This window comes from Malaclemys terrapin, chromosome 2, assembly GCF_027887155.1.
Source record: "Malaclemys terrapin pileata isolate rMalTer1 chromosome 2, rMalTer1.hap1, whole genome shotgun sequence".
Classification (NCBI taxonomy): Eukaryota; Metazoa; Chordata; order Testudines; family Emydidae; genus Malaclemys; species Malaclemys terrapin.
Genome location: NC_071506.1, coordinates 63779701 through 63802551, shown reverse-complemented (window position 1 = coordinate 63802551; position 22851 = coordinate 63779701). Strand labels below are relative to the sequence as shown.

Below are 22851 nucleotides of genomic sequence, written 5' to 3'. Positions count from 1 at the left end.
ACATTTTTCAAATTATAAACCTATTTTTGGCTATGCCTTGAGAATCTCTGTGAATGCAACATACATTAGATACATTAGTTTTCATCTTGTGGCAAAAGAAATTAAATAAAATGAGAGGTAGATATGCCTTGAGCAGAAGCTGCTCAAGACACTCTGCCTCCTTAGGCAAAATTCAATGTGCTGCCCCCTCCTAGCCCGAGAACAGAGCTTCTCAACCAGGTTCATTGGACTTTCATGGGGAAGGGGGCAGAGAACCTTTAGATGGTTTGGTAGTTATAGCAGAAGGCAGGTCAGGGGGCAAGCAGCAGGTCTCAGCACCACTGACTCAGATTTGGCCCAGCCACCCCTCCTTCATGATGGGGTTAGATGAGCCAAATTTGAATGAGTGGCGTGATCCAGTGCCCAGGTTTGCAATCCCACTCAGGTTTGGCCTAGTCACCCTGATGCCCTAAGCAGAATATGCTGCTATAGGCAGCTGCCTAGTTTGCCTACAACTAGAGCAGCCCCTGAATATAAGGGTTTCTATCCTCTTCTGGTGGCACCCACTAGAGGAGAGAGGATTGCAGGTCAGACACTCCATCAAGCAGGGGACAGTATACATATAGATTTATGAGGAAATCCTGCCCCAATCTTTAGAGGTCCCAAGACACAGAAGAACTGGTTTTATGTTCTGAGACAGGACAAGTGTTATGACATTTCACCCCCATATAAAGGGTTCACTGCACTGTCCCACAAGGGAGTCTGGGGGGCAGAGGGAGGACTGGCTAGGTTCCCCTATTGCTGGGATCCAGCAGCCATTTCCCCCCTCATTTCTCATGGGGGCTCATGAGCTCTGGGAGTTACAACAGCCTCCAGGCATCAGTAGTGTCCAAAGACCAGTTGTTCAGCACGTCCAAGCCTTTTCCCCTTTATTCAGGCACCAGCTGTTCAGCACACCCACTCCTAAGGATCTCACTCTCTTCCTGTCCATCTCAGTCATAACATATGAAGCACATTGTCTCCCTCAGTAGGATCGGTATCAGCATGCAAGTACTATGCTTAAAGTACTACCAAGAATTAGTAGTTTGAGCTGGAATTCGTCCCATCATTAAAGACACTGATCCAGATCTTCAGGAGTGTAAACCAGATGGTTCCATTAAAATAAGTATTGCTACCCCAATTTATACCAGCTGACCCATTACATTCAAAGTGTATAAAAAGCAAAAACAACAACCCTGTTAAACTAGATTTGCTAAAGGTGATTTTTTCATTAATTCGTGCTTATCTACCTCTGATTAATATAAAACTTGTAGATTAACGCTGTTTTGATAAAAGAGAGAACTCTCTGACGAGCCCTGTAAAATGAAAGAAGTTGCAATCAGCATGTGAGAAAGACCAGTTAGTGTCCCTCTTTAGACAATCTGTCTCTCTCCTTATATACTCCTGTAACAAAACTAAATAAATAAACAACCCCTATCATTATCATAATTGTATAAAACTTTTTATTTCTAAGGATCCATCTATTGCTGAAACATAGCCATCTCTGGGGTGGACTGTGGCAAAATTCTTCATCTGCACCTTTTTTCCAGAGAAAACCGCTGAGTTAATGACACCAAAATGTTTCGTCAAATGGTTTGTTTTGAAAAAAAATCCACCAACATTTAAAAAAAAACCCAAAACATATTGTGGTAATGACTTTCAATTCAAAAGTTCCTTTAATTTTATTTTTAAAAATTCAAAAATGTTTTTGAGTTGTCATTTTGATTTTGTCAAAACAATCATAAAAACAACCATACTGGGTCACACCAAAGATCCATCTAGCCCAGTATCCTGTTTTCCGACATTGGCCAAGGCCAGGTGCCCCAGAGAGAATGAACAGAACAGGTAATCAAGTGATCCATTCCCTGTCACCAGGGCCATCCCTACCCATACGCAAAGTATGCAGCTGCGTAGGGTACCAGGAAATTTGGAGCACCAAATTTCCTGGTGCCCTGCACAGCTGCGTTCTGCTCCAGCCCCTGCCCGCCCCCTTCCACATGGCTCCCGTCTCTGTTCCACCCCAGTCCCGCCTCTTCCCAACCCTGCTCCACCCCAGCCCCACCCCTTCCCCAAAGCCCCTGTCCTGCTCTGCCCCAGCCCTTTCCCCACTCCCCTGAGGACTGCAGCAGGGCCAGGCCTGCACTCACTGGCGGCGGGAAGTGCAGTGACCCGGCCCAGCCGCCTTACCGGTGAGTGCTGGGGGGTGGTGCCCCCCCAAGCCAGCCCCTCCTCCCCCATGGAGGCCTGGGGCCAGCCCCCTCTCCCCCTGCAGAGGCCTGCCCCCCCACAGGGAGGGGGGCTTTGTAGGGGCCCCAGAATAATTAGGGACAGCCCTGCCTATCGCCCATTCCCAGCTTCTGGCAAAAAGAGGCTAGAGATACCATCCCTGCCCATCCTGGCTAATAGCCATTGATGGACCTACCCTCCATGAATTTATCTAGTTTTTTTTTAACCCTGTTATAGTCTTGCCCTTCACAACATCCTCTGGCAAAGAGTTGCACAGGTTGACTGTGCATTGTATGAAGAAATACTTCCTTTTATTTGTTTTAAACCTGCTGCCTTATTAATTTCATTTGGTGATCCTAGTTTGTGTGTTATAAGAAGGAGCAAATAACACTTCCCTATTTACTTTCTCCACACCAGTCATGATTTTATAGACCTCTATCATATTCCTCCTTTAGTCATCTCTATTCCAAGCTGAAAAGTCACAGTTTTATTAATCTCTCCTCAGACGAAAGCCGTTCCCTTAATCATTTTTTGTTGCCCTTTTCTGAACCTTGTCCAATTCCAATATATCTCTTTTGAGATGGAGTAAGCACATCTGCATGCAGTATTCAAGATGTGGGCGTACCATGGATTTATATAGAGGCAATATATGATAATTTCTATCTTATTATCTATCCCTTTTATATGTATAGTTGGGATTATGTTTTCTAAGGTGCATTAATTTGCATTTATCAACATTGAATTTCATCGGCCATGTTGTTGCCCAGTCACCCAGTTTTGAGAGAGTCCTTTGTAGCTCTTTGCAGTCTGCCTGGGACTTAACTATCTTGAGTAATTTTGTATAATCTGCAAATTTTGCCACCTCACTGTTTAGCTCTTTTTCCAGATTATTTATGAATATGTTAAATAGGACTGGACCCAGAACAGACCCCTGGGGGACACCACTATTTATATCTCTCCAGTCTGAAAACTGACCATTTATTCTTACCCTTTGTTTCCTATCTTTTAACCAGATACCAGTCCATAAGAGGACCTTACTTGTTATCCCATGACAGTGTACTTTGCTTAAGAACCTTTGGTGAGGGACCTTGTCAAAGGCTTTCTGAAAATCTAAATACACTATGTTTAGGGGGAAATAGCTCAGTGGTTTGAGCATTGGCCTGCTAAATCCAGGATTGTGAGTTTAAACCTTCAGGGGGCCACTTAGGGATCTGGGGCAAAAATCAGTACTTGGTCCTACTAGTGAAGGCAGGGGGCTGGACTCAATGACCTTTCAGGGTCCCTTCCAGTTCTATAAGATAGGTATACCGCCATATAGATCCACTTGTCCATGTGCTTATTGACTCCCTCAAAGAATTCTAGTAGATAGGTGAGGCATGATTTCCCTTTACAAAACCATATTGACTCTTCCCCAACAAGTTATGTTCATCTATGTGTCTGACAATTTTATTCTTTACTAAAACTTACAAAACTTTTCATTTGACCCCAAATTAATTTTTGATTTTTCAATTTGCTGAAAATTTTGAAAATGTTCATTTCAGTCTGAACTGAAACAAACTTTTTCCAACTTTCTGAAATTGCCAACAAACTGAAAAATCCATATTTGCCCAACTCTACACAGCAACACTGTAGACCTGATTCTCCTTTTACGACTTCAACAGCTATTTCTGATTTACACTGTTGTAAATGAGAACAAATTAGTATTACCATCAGAATTATATTGTTTAAATATATCAGTACATCATATGCAGTGTCAATGAACAGGGAATCGCTAAATGTATGCAGTCCAGCCTCTGAGGTACAGGCTTCATTTTTTAAACAAATCTGTACTTTAATGCATATGTATTACATTTGTCTGAAGGATAAAAATAATCATGCAAGAAACCAAAATGTTGAACAGCATACTAAATGCCGGCGTTCAATGGAAAGCTGCTTGCATTTCTCACTTTGCACATCTAGCCATGTACATGTCAGAGTTCAGTGCACTTAAAGTATAGTTTGCTTAAATAATTCAGACATTTCAGTTGGATCTCCACATAGCGCTGAACTGTGGTATTTACCCTCCTTATTTTGCAAATGGGATGGGGTGGAGGGGCTGTACTACCCCAGGATGAGCACTGAAAGGATTGTTGCTCTCACAGGCCCCATCTTTCCCAGTGCTTCTCAACTCGCACTTTGCACCAACCATTGGGGCAGTAGGGGGAAGGAGTTGGACTATGACCTCACCTACTCCCTGTCCATTTCCACTTTTTTTGGCATCTTGCTCACCAGTGGAGCCAGGTGTGGGTTGTCCTTGTAATTCCCAGAGCTCAGGGAGGGCAGAGACTGATACTGTGGGAGGCCCTTGTACAGTATTGTCAACCCAAAACATTCAATCATCATGAATGAAGCCCCACAAAAGCATGAGATTGGCTTAAAATCATGGTTTATAAAAAAATAAACATGGGGTTAATTGTATTTGCCTTCTAGGTTTTTGAGCCTTTAATGTGCACGTGATTCATGTTTTCAAGCTATTCTCTGCCACCATGAGGGCTAGATGCTAATTTTTTTAAATGAAAGCTGAGATCCTCATGCAAGATCATGATTCCAGCTGCTGGAAAGGAATGTGCCAAAAATCACAAGACTTATGATAGAAGCATGAGAGATGGCAACACTGTGATTGTGCAGCTGCATCCCATCACTGCTTTATCATTTGTTGCCCCCCAACTCTACTTGAATCCTGAGTTCAGTGGCTTCTCCCTTTAGGCTGGGGGAGGGGCCTTCAGATGCAGGTGGGATTTCAATAGGAGTATGGGGTGCAAGGCTGCTTGCCTACCCCATAGCCCCTGGGAGCTTAGGCAAGGGCTCCTCACAACCTGGCCTTTACTAGCCCTGTGGAAGTGCTAATTGTGTTCCTTTGCGGTGCTGTTTTCAGATCTATTTATTCATCTTTATCTGAAATGGTACCATTAGAGAAAACATGGGGCTGAATTACCCCCTTACTTTGAACATTGTCAGTAGCCATCTGCTAGCTGTCATTACATTACTGACTGCAGTTCAGATATTTGCCATCAGAGTGGAGGGGCAGTGTCTTAAAAAAAAAATGTGTGTTTTCCTTTAAATTAGGAGGTACTCCAGTGATGAAGGAATACATTTATACTGCTTTTTGCTTCTGTTAGCCCTGCAGAGACAAATCAGCAAAGAGACAGCATGCTGGAAACGCTTGTACATCCATTGAATTCTTCACTTAGTTCTAATCATTTATACCTGTGCAAACTCACTGGGCTGTATAAGTGTTAGTAAAGTCAGAATTTGATCTACAAACCCTTTACTATTGGTGAGAATGAATAAGAAAGAGAGAGAACACAACAGTACTTTCAAATCCTAGGTAGAGTTTATGTGGTTTGTTGTTAGGAAGAACACATTTTTTTTTTACTTGCAAAATGAATATATTTGATATGGAAATCATTGAGAGATAGACAACTAGCACTGACTTGTTATAGTGCTAGAAGAGGGCTTTTCGTTCTAGCAAACAAAGGCATTACAAGATCCCATGGCTGGATGCTGAAGCTAGACAAATTCAGATTAGAAATACAGTGCACATTTTTAACAGCGAGGGTAATTAACCTTTCAAATAATTTACTTAGAGGTTTGATGACTCCATCACTTGAAATCATTAAATCAGGATTGGATGTTTTCCTAAAAGATATGCTTTAGCTCAGTCAGGTCTTACAGGACTTGACACAGGACTCGTTGGGGGAAATTTGATGACCTGTTTATGAAGGAGGTCAGACTAGATAATTATAATGGTCGCTCCTGGCCTTCAAATCTAGGAATCTATGAAAAATAGGAAAACGGATTCTGCTGTTTTTGCACTGTCACTTTTCAGTGTAGAAACACACTTTAATGTTGCTTGTTTCTTTGTATTCCTGTGAGACAAGGCAGCATCTAAAATCTAAAGGGAAACAAATATTTTTATGCACCGGACCAATCAATCTTTGACGAGGATGCAGTCTCAGAATGAGATGATCAGCACCTACAGGATTTTATTAGTCAGGTCAATCTTGGGCCTTCTCGCCCAGATATTTACAAGTGGAAGAACTACATCATGAAGAGCTTGTTGACCCAGGTCTGTCTTTTTTAGAGTTCCCAATAGGAACTAGTGTACTGTAAATATAGGAGAACACAATGTCTGCTTCAAATAAGACAAAAGGTTAATATCGTGTTTAATGAAATAATTGGGGGAGTTGTGATTTGCCATGTCTCAGGTTTTGTTTTTCAAAACCCAAACCAGGAATGGCTCAGGTCTGAGTCATCACTAACAGCAGGGTACAAAGGAAATCGGATGTTCAATGTTCCTGCAATTGTAATTAAACTACTATTTCAGTTATACTAATGTAAACTGTTATGTAAGGGATACATTGATGTTCGCTATAGACAAGGAAACTGGGTTTAAGTAGATATTTAACCTGACGTTATGTCCTTTAGAGTTAAAAACATTTCAGCTTTATAAAGTACTTAATATTATATCCAAAGAGAAATAATAACAGTTATATAAGTAGTGTAGCATCGGTTGGTGTCAGGCCCTCCAGTGTCATTCCCCAGAGCCTGTTCTGGTCAGAGTCTGTACCAAGTGGATGGCCGTAGCTGGTTTTCTGATGCCTAATGCAGTGTCAGTAATGAGGAGCAGAAGGAATCAGGAGCAGTTTTAGTGGCTATGTGGCTCTATGGGTCTGTAGAGCTTCTATTGGTCATTTATCACATAGGCCCCTTTTTAGCTGGATGGGGCCTTAATGTTGGGCCAAATCCTGCAGACATCCATTGAGGGAGGTCCTGCCTGAGTCCAGACTGCAGCATTTGCCCCAAAGAGACTAACTCATAATGGGATTTTTGTGGCAGGCTTTCAAAGAATTTCCCAACGCTGCCGCTAATCAATTTCCAGCTGTCACACCATTATTTTCATTGAATCAGAACTTCTTTACAGTTTTATGGTTGTTAAAACTAAGGATCACACACACATCTTTCTTCAAGCCATGTGCAATTTATTCTGTTTCCCCACTGTTTTGATTGCATTTTATGTGTACTTCATAACACAAAGTAAAAAGTGATTTTCCTTTCTCTTTTCAAATAAGGATAAATTATTATGGAGAGGAGGAGTAATTGTTTCATTCACAGTGTGTGTAGCTGAATGCAGTTTAAGTTGAACAAGTGGAACTTTATTAAACCCGGTGCACTGCTCTGTTCATGTGCCTGAGTTGCTTTCCGCCTAACTCCCCGCATTTCCTATTCCACAGGGAACACCAGCCCTTTGATTCCAGTTCAACTGATCATGTGACACTTCCCTATTTTATTAAAATTTTCATATAAACAATGAGGACATATAATTGATGTTGTACACTTGTACAAGTCTGACTGAATCTTTCTGGGACGTTCCTCTGCTCTTGCCCACACTGCTAAAATGGTTCACCTTGGCACACTCCTTGCAATGCTGTCCTGGTGCAAGGCACTTCTCCTTTACCTGCTCATGCTGTCTCCTACAGTAATTACATCTCACTATGGGCATAATCCATGGCTACTTGCTCCCTTTTTGTGTTGTCTCACTGCATGTTCTTGGGAGGTGCAATGCTTCTTAGAAGTTTCATCCTCTCTGTTGAGGCTTCTACCACATGCCCCATGGCTAAGCATCTATCTAATGTGAGCTCACCTTCCTGGAGGGGTTGCTCCTGCAGATGGTGATCTCATGTGCTGCAGACTGTGCTGTCCCAAATCGGGGGGGGGGGGGTCTGTCAAATCCCCCAGATTGCATGTAGCAGCCAGTGTGTGTAAGGCAGTAAACTAGGGATATATCCCCTTCCCTTTGGTGTGGTCTCTAGTGAAAAACCTGTGTTGCTCCACAGTTTCATTCTGCTCCGGGGAGCAGTAGGTCCCCAAGGCTCCTAGGACTGCTCTGAGGCTTGAGGCTCGCTGCCGATGGGTGCAGAGCACCCACTAATTTTTTCCTGTGGATGCTCCAGCCCCTGAGCACCCACGGAGTCGGTGCCTATGGAGCTCATCACCCCTTGGGAGTTAAGTGATCTCCTCTCATCTGACTCATTCTCCATCCTTCCTAACCTCAGTTCTGCTTTTCATGCTGTCAACCATGGCATCCATCCTGGGACTGTTTGCTGGAGTCTCAAAGAACTGGCTGCTTTGTTTTTGCTCCTATCTATCAGAGTCCTCATTTTTTTGCAGCATACAGCAGAGAGAGAGGCTGGTCTGCTGGATAGGGAGCTAGCCCTGAAAGACCTGGGTTCTACTCTCCACATGGACTTCCTCTCTGACCCCAGGCCAGTGCTTTGAGGGCAGAATTTGAAATGTTTTTAGGCACCCAAACATGCAGCTAGGCATCTAATGGGGTTTACAAAGCACCAAACCTTCTAAGTGCATTTGAAACTCGGAGGGAGTGGGGGGCACATCCCGCCCTCCCCTGCCTCCCCAATTGGTACCCTTGATCTTTCCTCTTGCATCTCACCATGCCTTTCCTTTAGTCACAAGTTATTCTGTCTTTGGTACTGGACCTGCGTTTGGCCTTCTCCAGAACTTCAACCATAAATTCATCACAGAAATGCTTCCTCTTGGGACAGCCCATAAGATTCGTTGGCCCAGCCTTCTGCTGCAGTGTGTGCACACTGTTGAGGGTACAGCAGACTGTAGAGGTCAATGGGCCTGGAAAAGGACAAGACACACAGTTATTGTCTCAAATAGCTCAGCGCAGAAACAGAGGAAAAAAAGCCTTGTGGAATTTCAAGGACTTAAAATGATGCTTTTACAAACTGAACTTCAGTATACTGTGAGATGGATGCTTCAGACCATAGAAGCTCCCTGGACACAGCCTGGTTAATTGCAGTAAAAGAATTGCAGGCACAATGGTAAATTAAAAATACAAAGCTGCTTTTTTGATTTTAGAAAACTGCAAAACTACTTGGGGTTGCATAGTGGTGGTGGGGCCCATCAGTGACTGTGCCACAAAAGCTTTTTTTTAATCATTTCAGGCCTTCCACATTTTGGAGGACATAGTTCTTGTGATGCCTGATTGGCAAAGGGAGATGTTATTCCAAGCTGCTGGTAGGAAACCTGCAGTTTATGCAACATCCGTATTCAAACATCTAGTGACCGAACAGCACACCTCTGGAGTGGGCTGGTCAGCTATTGAGGTGGCCCTGGAAAATATGCCCACAGTGTGACTACCTATCTGGACTTCCTGCTTTAAGAAAAGTTTGCAGCTATCAGCATCTGTGATTGGGTTAGAATTCAAGAGGGAATCAACAAGTTGCTGAGTTAGTTTCCACATATTTGGTTTAAAAAATGTTGACAAAATATTTTGATTTTGGGGGGGATTTTTTGGGAGGGAAAGGGGGGATTCAATTGAAATCATCTTTCAAAATTCTACATGGATTTGCTAAATGTTTCAGTCAAACTAAAACTGCATTTTTTCAGCAAAAAATAGTTTTGTTCAAAAAAGTTCCCCAGCTCTATCTAGTATGATGGCTGTATTCCTATTTTCTTTCTGGATTTTGTAGCAGTCTCCCTAGATAGAACCTAAAAGACAGAGTTTAAAGAGAACTTTTCAGCAACAAGACTTTACAAGTTACCTAGACAGGGAGAGTTCTTGTTGGCCAGAGTTTCTTTGGCATTTCTTGCATCTTTCCTCTGAAACCTCTGATACTGGTCACTGTCACAAGATAAAAGAAGAACAGGAGTACTTGTGGCACCTTAGAGACTAACAAATTTATTAGAGCATAAGCTTTCGTGGACTACAGCCCACTTCTTCGGATGCATATAGAATGGAACATATAATGAGGAGATATATATACACACATACAGAGAGCATAAACAGGTGGGAGTTGTCTTACTAACTCTGAGAGGCCAATTAATTAAGAGAAAAAAAAAAAAAAAAAAACTTTTGAAGTGATAATCAAGCTAGCCGAGTACAGACAGTGTGATAAGAAGTGTGAGAGTACTTACAAGGGGAGATAGTCAACGTTTGTAATGGCTCAGCCATTCCCAGTCCTTATTCAAACCGAAGTTGATTGTGTCTAGTTTGCATATCAATTCTAGCTCTGCAGTCTCTCTTTGGAGTCTGTTTTTGAAGTTTTTCTGTTGTAATATAGCCACCCGCAGGTCTGTCACTGAATGACCAGACAGGTTAAAGTGTTCTCCCACTGGTTTTTGAGTATTTTGATTCCTGATGTCAGATTTGTGTCCATTAATTCTTTTGCGTAGAGACTGTCCGGTTTGGCCAATGTACATGGCAGAGGGGCATTGCTGGCACATGATGGCATAGATCACATTGGTAGATGTGCAGGTGAACGAGCCCCTGATGGTATGGCTGATGTGATTAGGTCCTATGATGATGTCACTTGAATAGATATGTGGACAGAGTTGGCATCGGGGTTTGTTACAAGGATAGGTTCCTGGGTTAGTGGTTTTGTTCAGTGATGTGTGAAACTTGTCACAAGATACTAGATTAGATAGACCGCAGGTCTCATCTGGCATGTTCCTTTGAATTATCACAAAGTAACCTCAGGAAATATCATAATTATGATGCTATACATAGCACTTCATTTTTAAAAAAAGAATATGCACACCAGTTCAATTATTAACACACTACTCTATAGTGGGTTCTAATTAAAATTCAACCTAGAGGTGGCAATAAGATAGCTGCAATATCTTGGGGTATATAAAAGCATTCATTTGATATTTTAATATGAGAGACATATACATAATGCAGCAAAATCTTACATTTGATAATGTCACCCAAGCACTCATGCCTCGCAGACCTGCCTCCCTACCTTAACCAAATGCAATCAGCACCATTTTATAAATGTGCAATTGACACACACAGCCCAAACAAACCACCTATTTAAGATTATTTTGATGTTATTTTTCTATCAATAAATACTTGTGATTCTAGATAGCAGAAGAAGATTTTATTGAATTATGACTTTTTTCAGGATTGGTTTGCATATGCAATTTTTAATTATTTTCCTAAAGAAAGGTTGATTCTCATTAGTTGACAACCATTAAAACATGATGATTGTCAATAAATATAACCTTTACACTAAATTTGATACTTCTGTATGCTAACCAGGATGATACAGTGAATCTATGCACATTTATTTAAGCCTTGATATAGTTTAACATATTTTGTTCAGAGACTCAGCCCAGTTTTTACTTTTTTTTTAATGTTAGGAAATAGTGAATGATGTATTCATTATTTAGTAGATCTTTTTATTCATTTGTTTACTCATGATTTGTCTTGAGGTTCTGGCCAATGATTAGGGATCCTAGGGGCTACACAATACAATAATAATATTTGGATGGGAATTGGAATTCAAAATGCACAAAAAGCCCTTTAAAATTTATTTTATTAGTGAAATAAAACCACCTGAAATGTTCTAGATACACAAGACCAAATAAAAATAAGGGCCTGTCTACATGATCAATTATTTCATGGCAAACTGGGGTCTGAAGGACTGTGGATTAGCTGTCTGAGGCTATGTCTACACTAGAGAGCTTACAGCAGTGTAGCTGTACCGATGTAGCTGTGCCACTGTAAGACCTCGTGAAGCCGCTCTATGCTGATGGGAGAAAGCTTTCCCGTTGACATAATGAATCCACCCCCAATGAGTGGTGGTAGCTGCGTCGGCAGGAGAAGCTCTCTTAACACTGTCCACACTGGTGCTTATGTCAGTGTAACTTATGTCGCTCAGGGTTGTGTTTTATTCACACCCGAGTGACATGAAATATCCCGACATAAGTGGTAGTGTAGACACAGTCTGCGTGGATCCTGCTGACGTGCATTCATTTAATAGTTCACATACGTCAGTAGCATCCACCCAGACAGTTAGTCCACAGCAGGCTAGTGAGAGGTAGATTCACATCCCAGCTTGCCATGAACTAAATGTTTATGTCATCAAGCCCTAAGCTTATAAAAATGTGTTTTGCATTTAAAATCTGCTGATTTATTAAACAAAGCAAGTGTTTCCTGTGGTTAGTGAACTGAACTGTTTCTAGTTACCACATCCTTCAAGACTTTAGAACTAGTAGATCTTAGAGTGGAAGAGGAAAACAAGACTTTCTGCTTTTTCAACTCCCAATTGGTTTCTTAAAATAGTAATTGAACTGAACTAGCTGAATAAACTGAAATGAAGAAAATATTCTCTCTGCACCTACAAAAGGCAGTCAAAAGCTGATTTGACACTTCTGCAAACTCTGGTTCCACTTGCTTGGCCAGTGACTTCCACCAATTCAGTGGTCTGACTTTGAAATTTCATCAGCAATCATGAACTGATTAATATTATTTTTTAAAATTTAATTTAAATTATTTCAATAGATTGTAGTAAGTTTAGGCCTTTAACATAGGTTATCATAATTTCAAATTAATTTTAAATAGGTTTATTTTAAAAAAATATTTAAGTTAAAAAATCTGATTTACGTTTAAAAATCCATTTTTTTCATTTTTGAAAAATTGTTGATTTTTATTTGCCTAGCTATGCGATAATGCATAGAGAAGGGGATTGTGCTTCCCTTATACTGGCTATTGGATGGAAACAGAATGGTTCAGCATGTTTGTTTATTCTAAATGGGTAGCTTTTTTTTTTTTACAGTTGATCCAGTGAATAATAGCCTTGTTTAGAAGCATGCTATAACTTTAGTAATTGATCATGTACAAAGACCTTTACTGAAAACATGTTTTTCCTTTGCCATATTCTGTAGATCATTTTCTTTCTTACTTGACACAAACAATTGAGATAGTACCCAGCAACTATCATATTGTTAGACAAGGTTTTCTTTAGTTTCCATTGCTCATCCAGGCCCCTGAAGGAAAAGAGACAGTTTTAAGGACCATGGGAAGTAAGAGGATAAGTACAGTCTACTGTCAAGAGAAGAATTATAGTAGGCAACAATCCAGTGGCAGACAAGTATTTGAAGTATGTGAAGGATATTCACATCCTCATGCTTAGGGACTACTGTGGGTAGCTCCCAATTCCCTGCACAACCAGGGACTATACCTCTTTGTTTGTTGCTAATAACAGTTTTTGTTCTTCTGGGGGACTCATGCAAGAATTGCATCTCTCTGGGAATCCTGTGATCTGTAGTGAATTACTTTCACTAAGAGCTTGAATCAAACTGTATGGTTTTTCAAAAACACCAAAGATGTTTAGGGTGAGTCAAAAACGGGTGCCCCAGAAATAACAGTGGCAGAAGCAACCAGGGCCAAAGACTGGGAATAGCTGGGAATCCCTCCTGGGGGGAGGGGATAGCTCAGTGGTTTGAGCATTGGCCTGCTAAACCCAGGGTTGTGAGTTCAATCCTTGAGGGGGCCACTTGGGAATCTGGGGCAAAATCAGTACTTGGTCCTGCTAGTGAAGGCAGGGGGCTGGACTCGATGACCTTTCAAGGTCCCTTCCAGTTCTAGGAGATGGGATATCTCCATTATTATTTATTTATATAGGGGAGACTGTGTTCAGGTCTGGCCCTTGGGGACTTGGATTATTTTCTAGTCTACCCCATTCTTGGGCTTCCCTTGTAATGAGCACACCAGAGTGCATTAGGCACCAGATTTGAAGGCACCAGGGTCTAAGAACAAACACAGAGGCCCACCCATCAAAGCTGCTGGAGATAAGACATCCCTGACACCCAATATATGAGTCTCAAGGGTTAGATGGATTTTAAAGTGTGGGATCATTGGATGGGAAGGAGGGAATCTGAAGTCCCTATGGGAGAAAGAGAAATTTGGGGAGCTCCAAGAAAGAGAATGAAAGAGAAGCTGGTGGTGGGCTGTCACAGAGAGAAAGATAGCTGGGAGAAGTCCAAATATGAGGGGTGTGTGCACAGGGATGAATAAGGTGGGTGGTAATACAGAAGGATGTGGACAGTGTTATTCAGTGCAAAGCAGAAGAATTCTATGTACAAGAACAAAAGAGGTGAGCCTAGTCTCTTGCAAGCATCCAAGCCATCCTGTGACTCAACTGTATGGTGCTCTTTAATACTGGCTGCTGAATATTCCCCATGGTAGTCAGACATCACTGCAAACTGCAAACTCTTTCTTATAGACTTCCACTGATAATATCAGTCTTTCAAACTGACATCAGATCAGCGTTCCATATTATTTCCATTTAAATGCAAGATCATTTCATCTTCCCAAGCCTGAGACAAAGCGTAGGCAGCATTTAAAATATACTTGCTTGATATTGCAGTTGTTTCCCCAGAGCCTGAGATTAAAAAAATGGAACAAAGAACTTGAAATTCTTCAGCAGTATGTACTGTTCTTTACGCCTTAAGCTATTATGTAGATACCATGCTGATGGGTTCTTTAGAAAAGCCTGACATTGCTACACTATACCTACCAAACTATACGATTCTCTCTTTAGAAGGAGGAAAGGCTTTCAATAGATGGCTCTGAAATGTGATTATGCTCTGAAAAGTGACTGGAAAAAATGGCATCTTGATGTTCCATATTTATCCTCCCCATATGACTTTCACATCAAATTTTGCTCAATTTAAAAGATAAAGCAATAGCTGCCTAACTGCAAACACTACAGATGCAAACATTTTCTACTTTATACATCGTCAACAACAGTGCGTCTGGAGTCAGAAATAAGATACATTGGTAAGTTTAACATGACAGATTTATGACATGACATGTATAGGGCTAAATTCATCCCTGGTGTAATTCCAATAACCTCACTGGAAACACACCAGGAAGGAATTTAATTTATAAGAATTGATCCAAAGCTCAGTGAAGTTGATGGAAAAGCTCCCAATTCACTGTAATGGGAGATGAACCCCTAGAGAGGCAGGCATGTGCAGAACCAAATTGTCATTTATATAGACATTTTCCTAACCCTAACCTCATGTGGAGTTGGGTCCACAGTTGAGGTTCAGTTTATATTCACAGCAGGATTGCTCTATAGCTAGGGGAATTCTGCAAATTTGACTGCAGCTCTCATTCTTCAGTCCCAGAGAAGTGTTTTATACAGATTCTCTTGGTGGTAGAGAAGATATTGCCCATAACTTACTCTGTGTGTGAAATTTGTAAGTTTTTGGTTTCAACTTTTTCTTCAGTTACATTGTTCATGAATATACATGAACCTGAACCCAAAGCTTGAAATAGAACTCATTCAGAATGATTGAGTTTCACTTGCCTTTGTGCAGAAACCATAAGGTAGTACAAATTCATGAGCCACTCAGTTTAGCATGAATCTCCCAAATCAGGTGACCTTCAAAATTTCATAACTAGAGTTTTGTATATCCCTGTGACTTGGAGAGAGAGTTTGCCATCTTGTTTACATTTCCTGACAAGTACATATTACTCTTGTAACTATCTCTAGCAAGATACAGACATGTGCTCTTTAGCTAGCCATATACTGTTTATGCAGCAATGAGGAATATAGCTCTTGTACTCTTGCCCAGAAAATACTGGCTGAAATCCTGCTCCATTGAATTGAATGGCAGAACTCTCAATGACTTCAGTGTGGCCAGGATTTCATCCGCAGACTTCTAGTCAGCAAGCTAAAGGAGCAGCTTCACTATTGGAATTTGGAAAGCTGTGGGGGAGCAACATTAATCAATATGTGTAATGGAGAAATTTAAGAGACCTTAACAGTAGGTCAGAGAATGCAACCTGATCCTGATCAACAATGTTGCCTGAGACAGAACATTACAAAAACAGAGCTTGGTAGCATAACATGAACAGTGTACAAGATTATGAATTATCCTTGGTGTGATTCATGTTGAACTTGGTTTAACTGTTCACAGCAAAAAAAAGAGAGAGGTTATTCTGTAAGAACAACACATTTTAAAGTCCTTCAGAAATGGCCTTGTGGTAACAGTATCTGACTCTTGAACATTCTAATAGCGGTTGTACAGTCGCTGGTGCTAGCTGCTTTATGTTTTTGTGGGAGTCTTGATTATTTCTATGGTATATACTATCTATTTAGGAGAGTACTCTGGAATGGATGGCATTAACAATACTGGAAACTACACTGTGTCTTGTTTTAAGAATTGGGAAAGGGGACTTATGGAGTTATAAAAATGATTCGCCATGGAAGTAACACGAATTATAGAGAACTGTGGTGTGACTGGATGAAAAAGCCATTGTTAAGTGGCATGCACATGATGAGCAGATGTCTTGCTCTCATGGCCAGTTCAACTGAAACTAGGCATATGTCCCAGTCCAGTCTTGCCCACTGTTCCTGCCTCCTTCTCTCTATTCTCCGCCTCTGCTGCTACCCACCTGCCTGCCCTCTCTAAGCAGGGAGGGAGACGCTACCATCACTGTTTCTCCGGTAGGTGTGTGGCCATATGGTCAAAGCCATGGAATACCTTGTGTCACAGTGTGCTTCAGATGGTTTTCAGGGCTGGATTAAGGCAATCAATGGAATAAATCAGATAATTATGAAACTGGTGCTTTCTGATTGGCCTTGAAACCACTTTTGGGGGAGGTGCCAACATATGCGGAGACCTGAATTTTCCCACCAAATGACTGTAGAGATAGAGAAGAATGGTAGTGATGTAATTATACAGAATGACTCCTTCCTTCTTCTGGACCATAAGTGTGTCAGTGGCCCCTCTCTTGAATTTCTGTTTAAAGACTCACTACACTGAGAAACTACTACCCATACATGGCAAATGTGCATTGTCATCAAAAAACATTCCTGGTCAGGTATTCCCCCAATGTTAAACCTTTTTTTTTTTTTTCCAATAGTACTCACACTACACTAATGTTTTGTGGACAAGTACCAGCTTTGGTTCTGAAGTGTTATATCTAAACTCTTACCAAACTGCTGGAAATGCTCCTAGTAGAAATAACCTTGATCCACTGGAAAGCTGGCCAAGAAACAACATAAAAGATTAGATACATTACTGTGCCAGCTATCAGTTTCAATAATGGGTAATTGGTCAGTTAAGCTGATGGACATACCCCTGTGCATATCCATCCTGTGTATGTGTGAAATACTTTAGCAATCAGTAGGTAATGCAGCTTTTCTGATGACTCATGTTAGATTCCAGCACATTATTGATATAAAAGAAATCCTGCATTTATGGAGCGTGGCTGCAATGCAGTTAGTTTGTGATAAAGATTTTGCTGGGTCTGAGTTGGGTGGTTTCCCTTGCTTACCGCTGTAAGTCATGTTCACAAGCATGAACTTTACTTTGTCGAGACCCGTATCTTAAAAACAAACCTAGCCCTCCATGCCATTAATGTACCAAGATTTTTATGATGGATTTTAGAAGGGATGCAAAATTCAACTTTAAATAGAAACTCAGCTGCAATCATACCTAAGAAGTGATGAGTGACCACTCCATAAGTATGCAACGTGACTGGGTAAATTCCCCAACAGGTCTGACAAACCTCATCAAACAATTACACACACATGCACACACAAAATACATGCAAACCCCCAAAATGAAGCAGAAACAACAGCAAAAGGTCTTGAGCTTTGCATACATCCAGGGGAGAGAATTTCCTAGCTGGGGGCCCTTCAGAGAGAACTCCCCGTTTCCCCAATCTCTCAGGCCAGGCAGCAGCTGCAACCTTGGGAACCTGAACTATAAGTACAGCAGGCAGTCAAACAGCTAAAGAAGATGTATTTTATCTGAGACTTTAAGTGTTAATAAACGCTTGAAGAAGAACAGGAGTACTTGTGGCACCTTAGAGACTAACAAATTTATTAGAGCATAAGCTTTCGTGGACTACAGCCCACTTCGATGTGTGACTTTATGCTAGACTCAAGAAGCAGTTTGAAGAGGGGAAATTTTGTGTGTTCTTGAAGCTGAGGTGGGTGATGCCAACATCTGAAGTCAAGGTCTGCTGCTAGCCACAAAAGTTCAGCAAATCTGAAGAATGGCCACAGTTCCCTACTCATGCTCCAAGAAAAATAGTTCCTAAAAATAATCAGAACTAATTAAAAAAATACCACAGAACCATATAGCCTGCACCCTGGAATTGACCTGGGGTGAGGAAGTCACTACTGAGATTCAGAAGGGGAAAGTGATAGATCTACTTGTATTCTGCAGGCTTGTCCTGCATTGGTATTGAGGTGGAGGAATGTGGAACTACAGGCAGACTCTTCAGAAAATTTAGCTGCCAAACTCTAACAAGTCTCTACTGAACATAGATTAATAGATTCAAAAGCCAGAAGGGAACATTGTGATCCTCAAGTCTGACCTCCTGCACAAGACAGGCATGAGACTTTCCTGCTCAAGCTGCAAAATTTCACTGGAGTTAGTCAACGTTTCCTCTACTCATGATTTTCATTCTTGGCTGTAGGCAATGAAATGGCTGGTGAGCTACAATCACTGCTTCCCTTGGGATTGCTTGGATTGTGGAAATTGAGGGTTCTTTCAGCAACTTTTTCTTATTGGTAAACTATAATGCTCTTTTTGAGATCAGAGTTATGATTGTGCATTGGAGTGAAAGAATGAGAAATTGGTTGTGTGCACTGAAGCTAGTTGTACGCTGGAAGTAAAAGTGTTTGTTGTAGATGTCAAGAGTCGGTGAATATGGTTGGTGTATGGTAAGGCATGTGGTCTGAGATTGATGTGGATGTTAATGCTGCCCTAACTGGCAATTCCCATGATTTTTAGTGATTGAATTGATAGGAAATTCCCTGGAGCAACTTTCACTGTAAGTTAATAGAGTTTAGTATGGCATATGTGTGATCATATTATATATATAAAAATATAAAAAAAGGTTAAGGTTGCAAACTCAAGCACTAAAAACTTAAGAAATACCAGAATTAAGGTTGTCCAGTCAACCTTAATACGGATCCTTGTGTGTATGCATTATGATACAGCTGGGGGCAGCAATTGCAGGAAAGCTACTACTCAGCCCCATCTGCCCTAAGCCGTAGCATGCTCGGTGCAGAAGGAATCATCAGAAAATTTAGTTGCCAAACTCTTAAGTCTCTGCTGAGTATAGATCCATAGATTCCAAGGCCAGAAGGCTCCATTGTGATCATCCAGTCTGATCTCCTGCACAATACAAGCCACAGGACTCCCCTGAATTAATTATAGCATGTGCAAACTGAAATTGGACCATTGTGATCATCCAATCTGATCACCTGCACAATACAGGTGCATTATAGCATGTGAAAACTGAGATTTTTCCATTTTTGGAGGCTCATAGCTTGGCCAAATTTGGGCAACTTTTCACAGAAACATCAAATGCACATTCCTAATACGCGTGTGATCCCTCCCCCCGACCAAATTTCAAGTTCTTACTCCAAAGCATTTGGGCAATAAAGTTTTTCAACAAAGTGGTCATAAGAATTTTATTAACATGGGCAAAACAAAGTGTTTTCCCCTAACCTCATTCTCAGGAATGGCTGAATTGTTTTAGCTGAAACTGTTAAAAAAAAAAATATATCAGCCTGAGGCAGAGACCTGGCTTTGACCATTGCAGCCCAAACAGTTACAGTCTGGTAAAGTTATAAGCAACTGACACAGGGTGTCATAATGAAAAGTGTTGGGTAACCTTCATTATAGGTGGCACTACCAGCAATGCCTATACTATTAAAAAAAGATAAAATAATCAATCATGATGAAAATCATTGTTCTCTCTGTGCATATCAGTAGGCTTTTTAGTCCAAAGTGTCCTTCATAGCTGATCTTTAAATGCATTGCACAGAAAATATCACGAATAAAACTCAAAAAGCTATCTGTCACTGTACAGACAACGTTTCTAAATAAGACGTTTTGCTCAGTGTGAAGCCATGAATCTCTGGTATTAATCATATTGTGTTTGGCCTCAAAATATATTTCAGGGACAGTCAATTACAATTGGGTTTCTTATTAGCTGGGCACTGCTGCATTATTAGGAAAAAAGGATTGTATAGGGGCAGGGTGCTATACAAAGAGATTATATTTTATTGAAGAACAAGCACTTTGTTCCACTCCTGTCAATTTAGCTCTGGGCCTATTTTCGTCTTTGTGAAACACAAATACATGAAACAAGTTTCACTTCTTCATGGAGAGGTGGCAAAAAAGTAAACCTAGTGGCATATTAGAAATGAGGTGGAGACCGAACGACACAAATAATGCCAAATGATCAGATATCTTCCATACATTTCCATTGTTGTGTGTGTGTGATGCAGAATCAAAGGCAGTGATGCAGGAATGTGTTTATCACTATATTAAGAGCTGCCTTGTATTAAATGTCCCTAGGGGCACATTTTCAGCAATGAACCAGGATTTAGATTTATGACTCCCTGTGGTGGGGCACCTGCTGCTCCTCTTGTTTTCTTTGCTCTCATACAGATTGCTCAGAGACCTTCCTTTTGGAGATATCACCCTGTAGTTTATATACAGTGCTTCACCTCACCACCTTACTATTTACAGAGTCATTCAGCTTAGCTATCCCTTCTACCAAGGGGTGGGGATGGGTGGGAAAGGTCTCTCCATACAAAGAGCTCTCTTATAGGTCCAGCTTGCCTTGTGTCTCTCTCTCGTCTGGTCTGCAGCCCCTTGCATTTCCTTCCTGTTCTTTGTTATCCAGTGTCCCTGTTAATGGGCTAATTAGCTCATTAGCTTCCCTGCCCCAATCTGATCTGGTAAACAGAAACTCCTCTCCTTAGGGCATGGCTACACTTGCGAGTTAGAGCGCAGCCCAGTGTGCTCTAACTCATGACCCGTCCACACTGGCAAGGCACCTAGAGCGCTCCTGGTTCTCCATCTTGGCGAATGGAATAACGTTTGATGCGCCCCTGCTGGAGCGACGCGACGCCAGTGTGGACGCCCTGGTCTGTTAATGCACTCTGATCAGCCTCCAAAAGTGTCTCACAATGCCTGTTCTAGCCACTCTGGTCATCAGTTGGAACTCTACTGCCCTGCCCTCAGGTGACCAACCATCAGACCCACCCTTTAAATTCTCTGGGAATTTTGAAAATCCCCTTCCTGTTTGCTCAGCCAGGCGTGGAGTGCTCTCAGCGAATCTTTGCAGGTGACCATGCCTCCACGCGCCAGGCGATCCCCAGTATAGAGCAATGGCCAGGTGCTGGGCCTCATCAGTGTTGTGGGGAGGAAGCTGTCCAGTCCCAGCTACGCTACAGCCGTAGGAATTATGATACCTTCAGGCAGATATCAAGGGACATGATGGAAAGAGGCCATGACCGGGACGCTCTTCAGTGCAGGGTTAAAGTGAAGGAGCTGCGGAATGCCTACTGCAAAGCACGAGGCAGACAGCCACTCCGGTGCTGCCCCCGCAACCTGCCATTTTTACAAAGAACTGGAGCCCACCTCCACTCCGAGTACCACCATCGACACTTCAGAGTCCAGTCCAACAAGGCAGGAGGAGGAGGAGCAAAGCAGGAGCGAGGGTGCTGAGGAGGAGGAAGACACCCCAGCATCCCTAGATGCATGCAGCCAGGAGCTGTTCTCAAGCCAGGAGGAAGATAGTCAGTTGCGGCGGCCGGTGCTTGGGGAAGGACAAACACCAGAGGAGGTTCCCAGTAAGCGGCTTTTATTTTGGGAAGGAAGTTATTCGGTGTGGGCTTTTGGGGTGAGGAGGGTTAGGGCTGCATGCATGCCTAGATGCGGAATAGGGCATTGATGTGCTCTCTCACATCACAGTAATTGGCCTCAGTGATCTCTTCAAAGGTCTCAGCCGGAACTTGAGCAATGTGCTTACGCAGGTTTTGTGGGAGAGCCACTGTGGTCCTTGTCCCAGTCAGGCTAACATGTCTGTGCCACTGTGCCGTGAGGGGCGCGGGGACCGTTGCTGCACACAGGCAAGCTGCATATGGGCCAGGGTGGAAACTGCATTGTAGTAGCAGACCCTCCCTTGCTTCCCAGGTCACCCTCAGCAGCGAGATATCTTCCAGGATGAACGCCTGTGGAAAATGGGGGGACAGTGTTCAGTATAGGGGCCCCCTGCAGCTGTTGCCTCTCCCTAAGAAACCCAGAGGACAGTACAGCCATGAAAGAATCAGTCCCCCTTGACCCTGTGCTTACATACCATTTTGAGGCTCCCATGGGTTATGTGCACTCGCTTTGGGACAGGCAATTTCTGCTATTGTGTAGACTGTGCTTGTCTTTAAGTACGGCTGAATCATTGCTCTGTCTGGTGTGAACAATGCTGCCTCTGTTAAGTGTTGCATTTTGCCTTTATAGATGCAACCTTGAGATCTCAGCCGTCTGTGTTATCACTGGCCAAGAGGCTGCAAAGAATCAGGACGAGGCCACATAGAAGCAAAGAGGACATGCTGCATGAAGTAATGCAGCAGTCCCTTAACGAAAATCAAAAAGTGCAGGAGTGGCGGGAGAGTGAAAGGAGGGTTCACCAGCTGAATGTGGATCACCGGCACCAAAGCACAGAGCAGCTGATAAGCATTATGGAGCACCAAGCGGACTCGATCCAGGTGATCGTAGCCATGCAGGCTTCCGCCCTGCCCCCCGTGCAGCCCTTGTCCCAAAATTCTTTCCCTTGTGCCCCCATGTCACCTCCAGCCTACTTATCCCAACATCTGGGTTCTTATCGCCACCAGCTGCCTCCAACACCTGTAGCTTCACCGCCCAGCCCTGAAAAGTACAACCCTTACCCACTGCATTCAACCCCCATCACCATGCAGTATAGCCATCCTG

The 22851-nt window shown here is 42.2% G+C and overlaps 2 protein-coding genes across 13 annotated transcripts in view; one reads left to right on the top strand and one right to left on the bottom strand.

Annotated features, from left to right (window-relative positions):
• The window catches only part of CLVS1 (clavesin 1), a 116611-nt gene that overhangs the window by 64796 nt on the left and 28964 nt on the right, over nt 1-22851 (top strand). The window lies entirely within an intron of this gene.
• LOC128831105 (uncharacterized) overlaps nt 1-22851 on the bottom strand; it is a 148567-nt gene that overhangs the window by 104800 nt on the left and 20916 nt on the right. For 5 of the 11 annotated variants that reach the window (XR_008443748.1, XR_008443747.1, XR_008443749.1 and 2 more), the window contains exons 2-3: nt 9855-9934; nt 8781-8928 (exon numbers count right to left, since the gene is read on the bottom strand). Coding sequence is in view for 2 of the 11 variants with exons in the window: in XM_054017224.1 (XP_053873199.1) it covers nt 8781-8928; nt 9855-9934 (228 nt within the window). In the remaining 9 variants the exon portion in view is untranslated. Of the gene's footprint in view, nt 1-4017; nt 8929-9854; nt 9935-10227; nt 10380-22851 lie in introns of those variants that run through there. The other 6 variants (XR_008443755.1, XR_008443750.1, XR_008443751.1 and 3 more) reach the window with 3 other exon arrangements.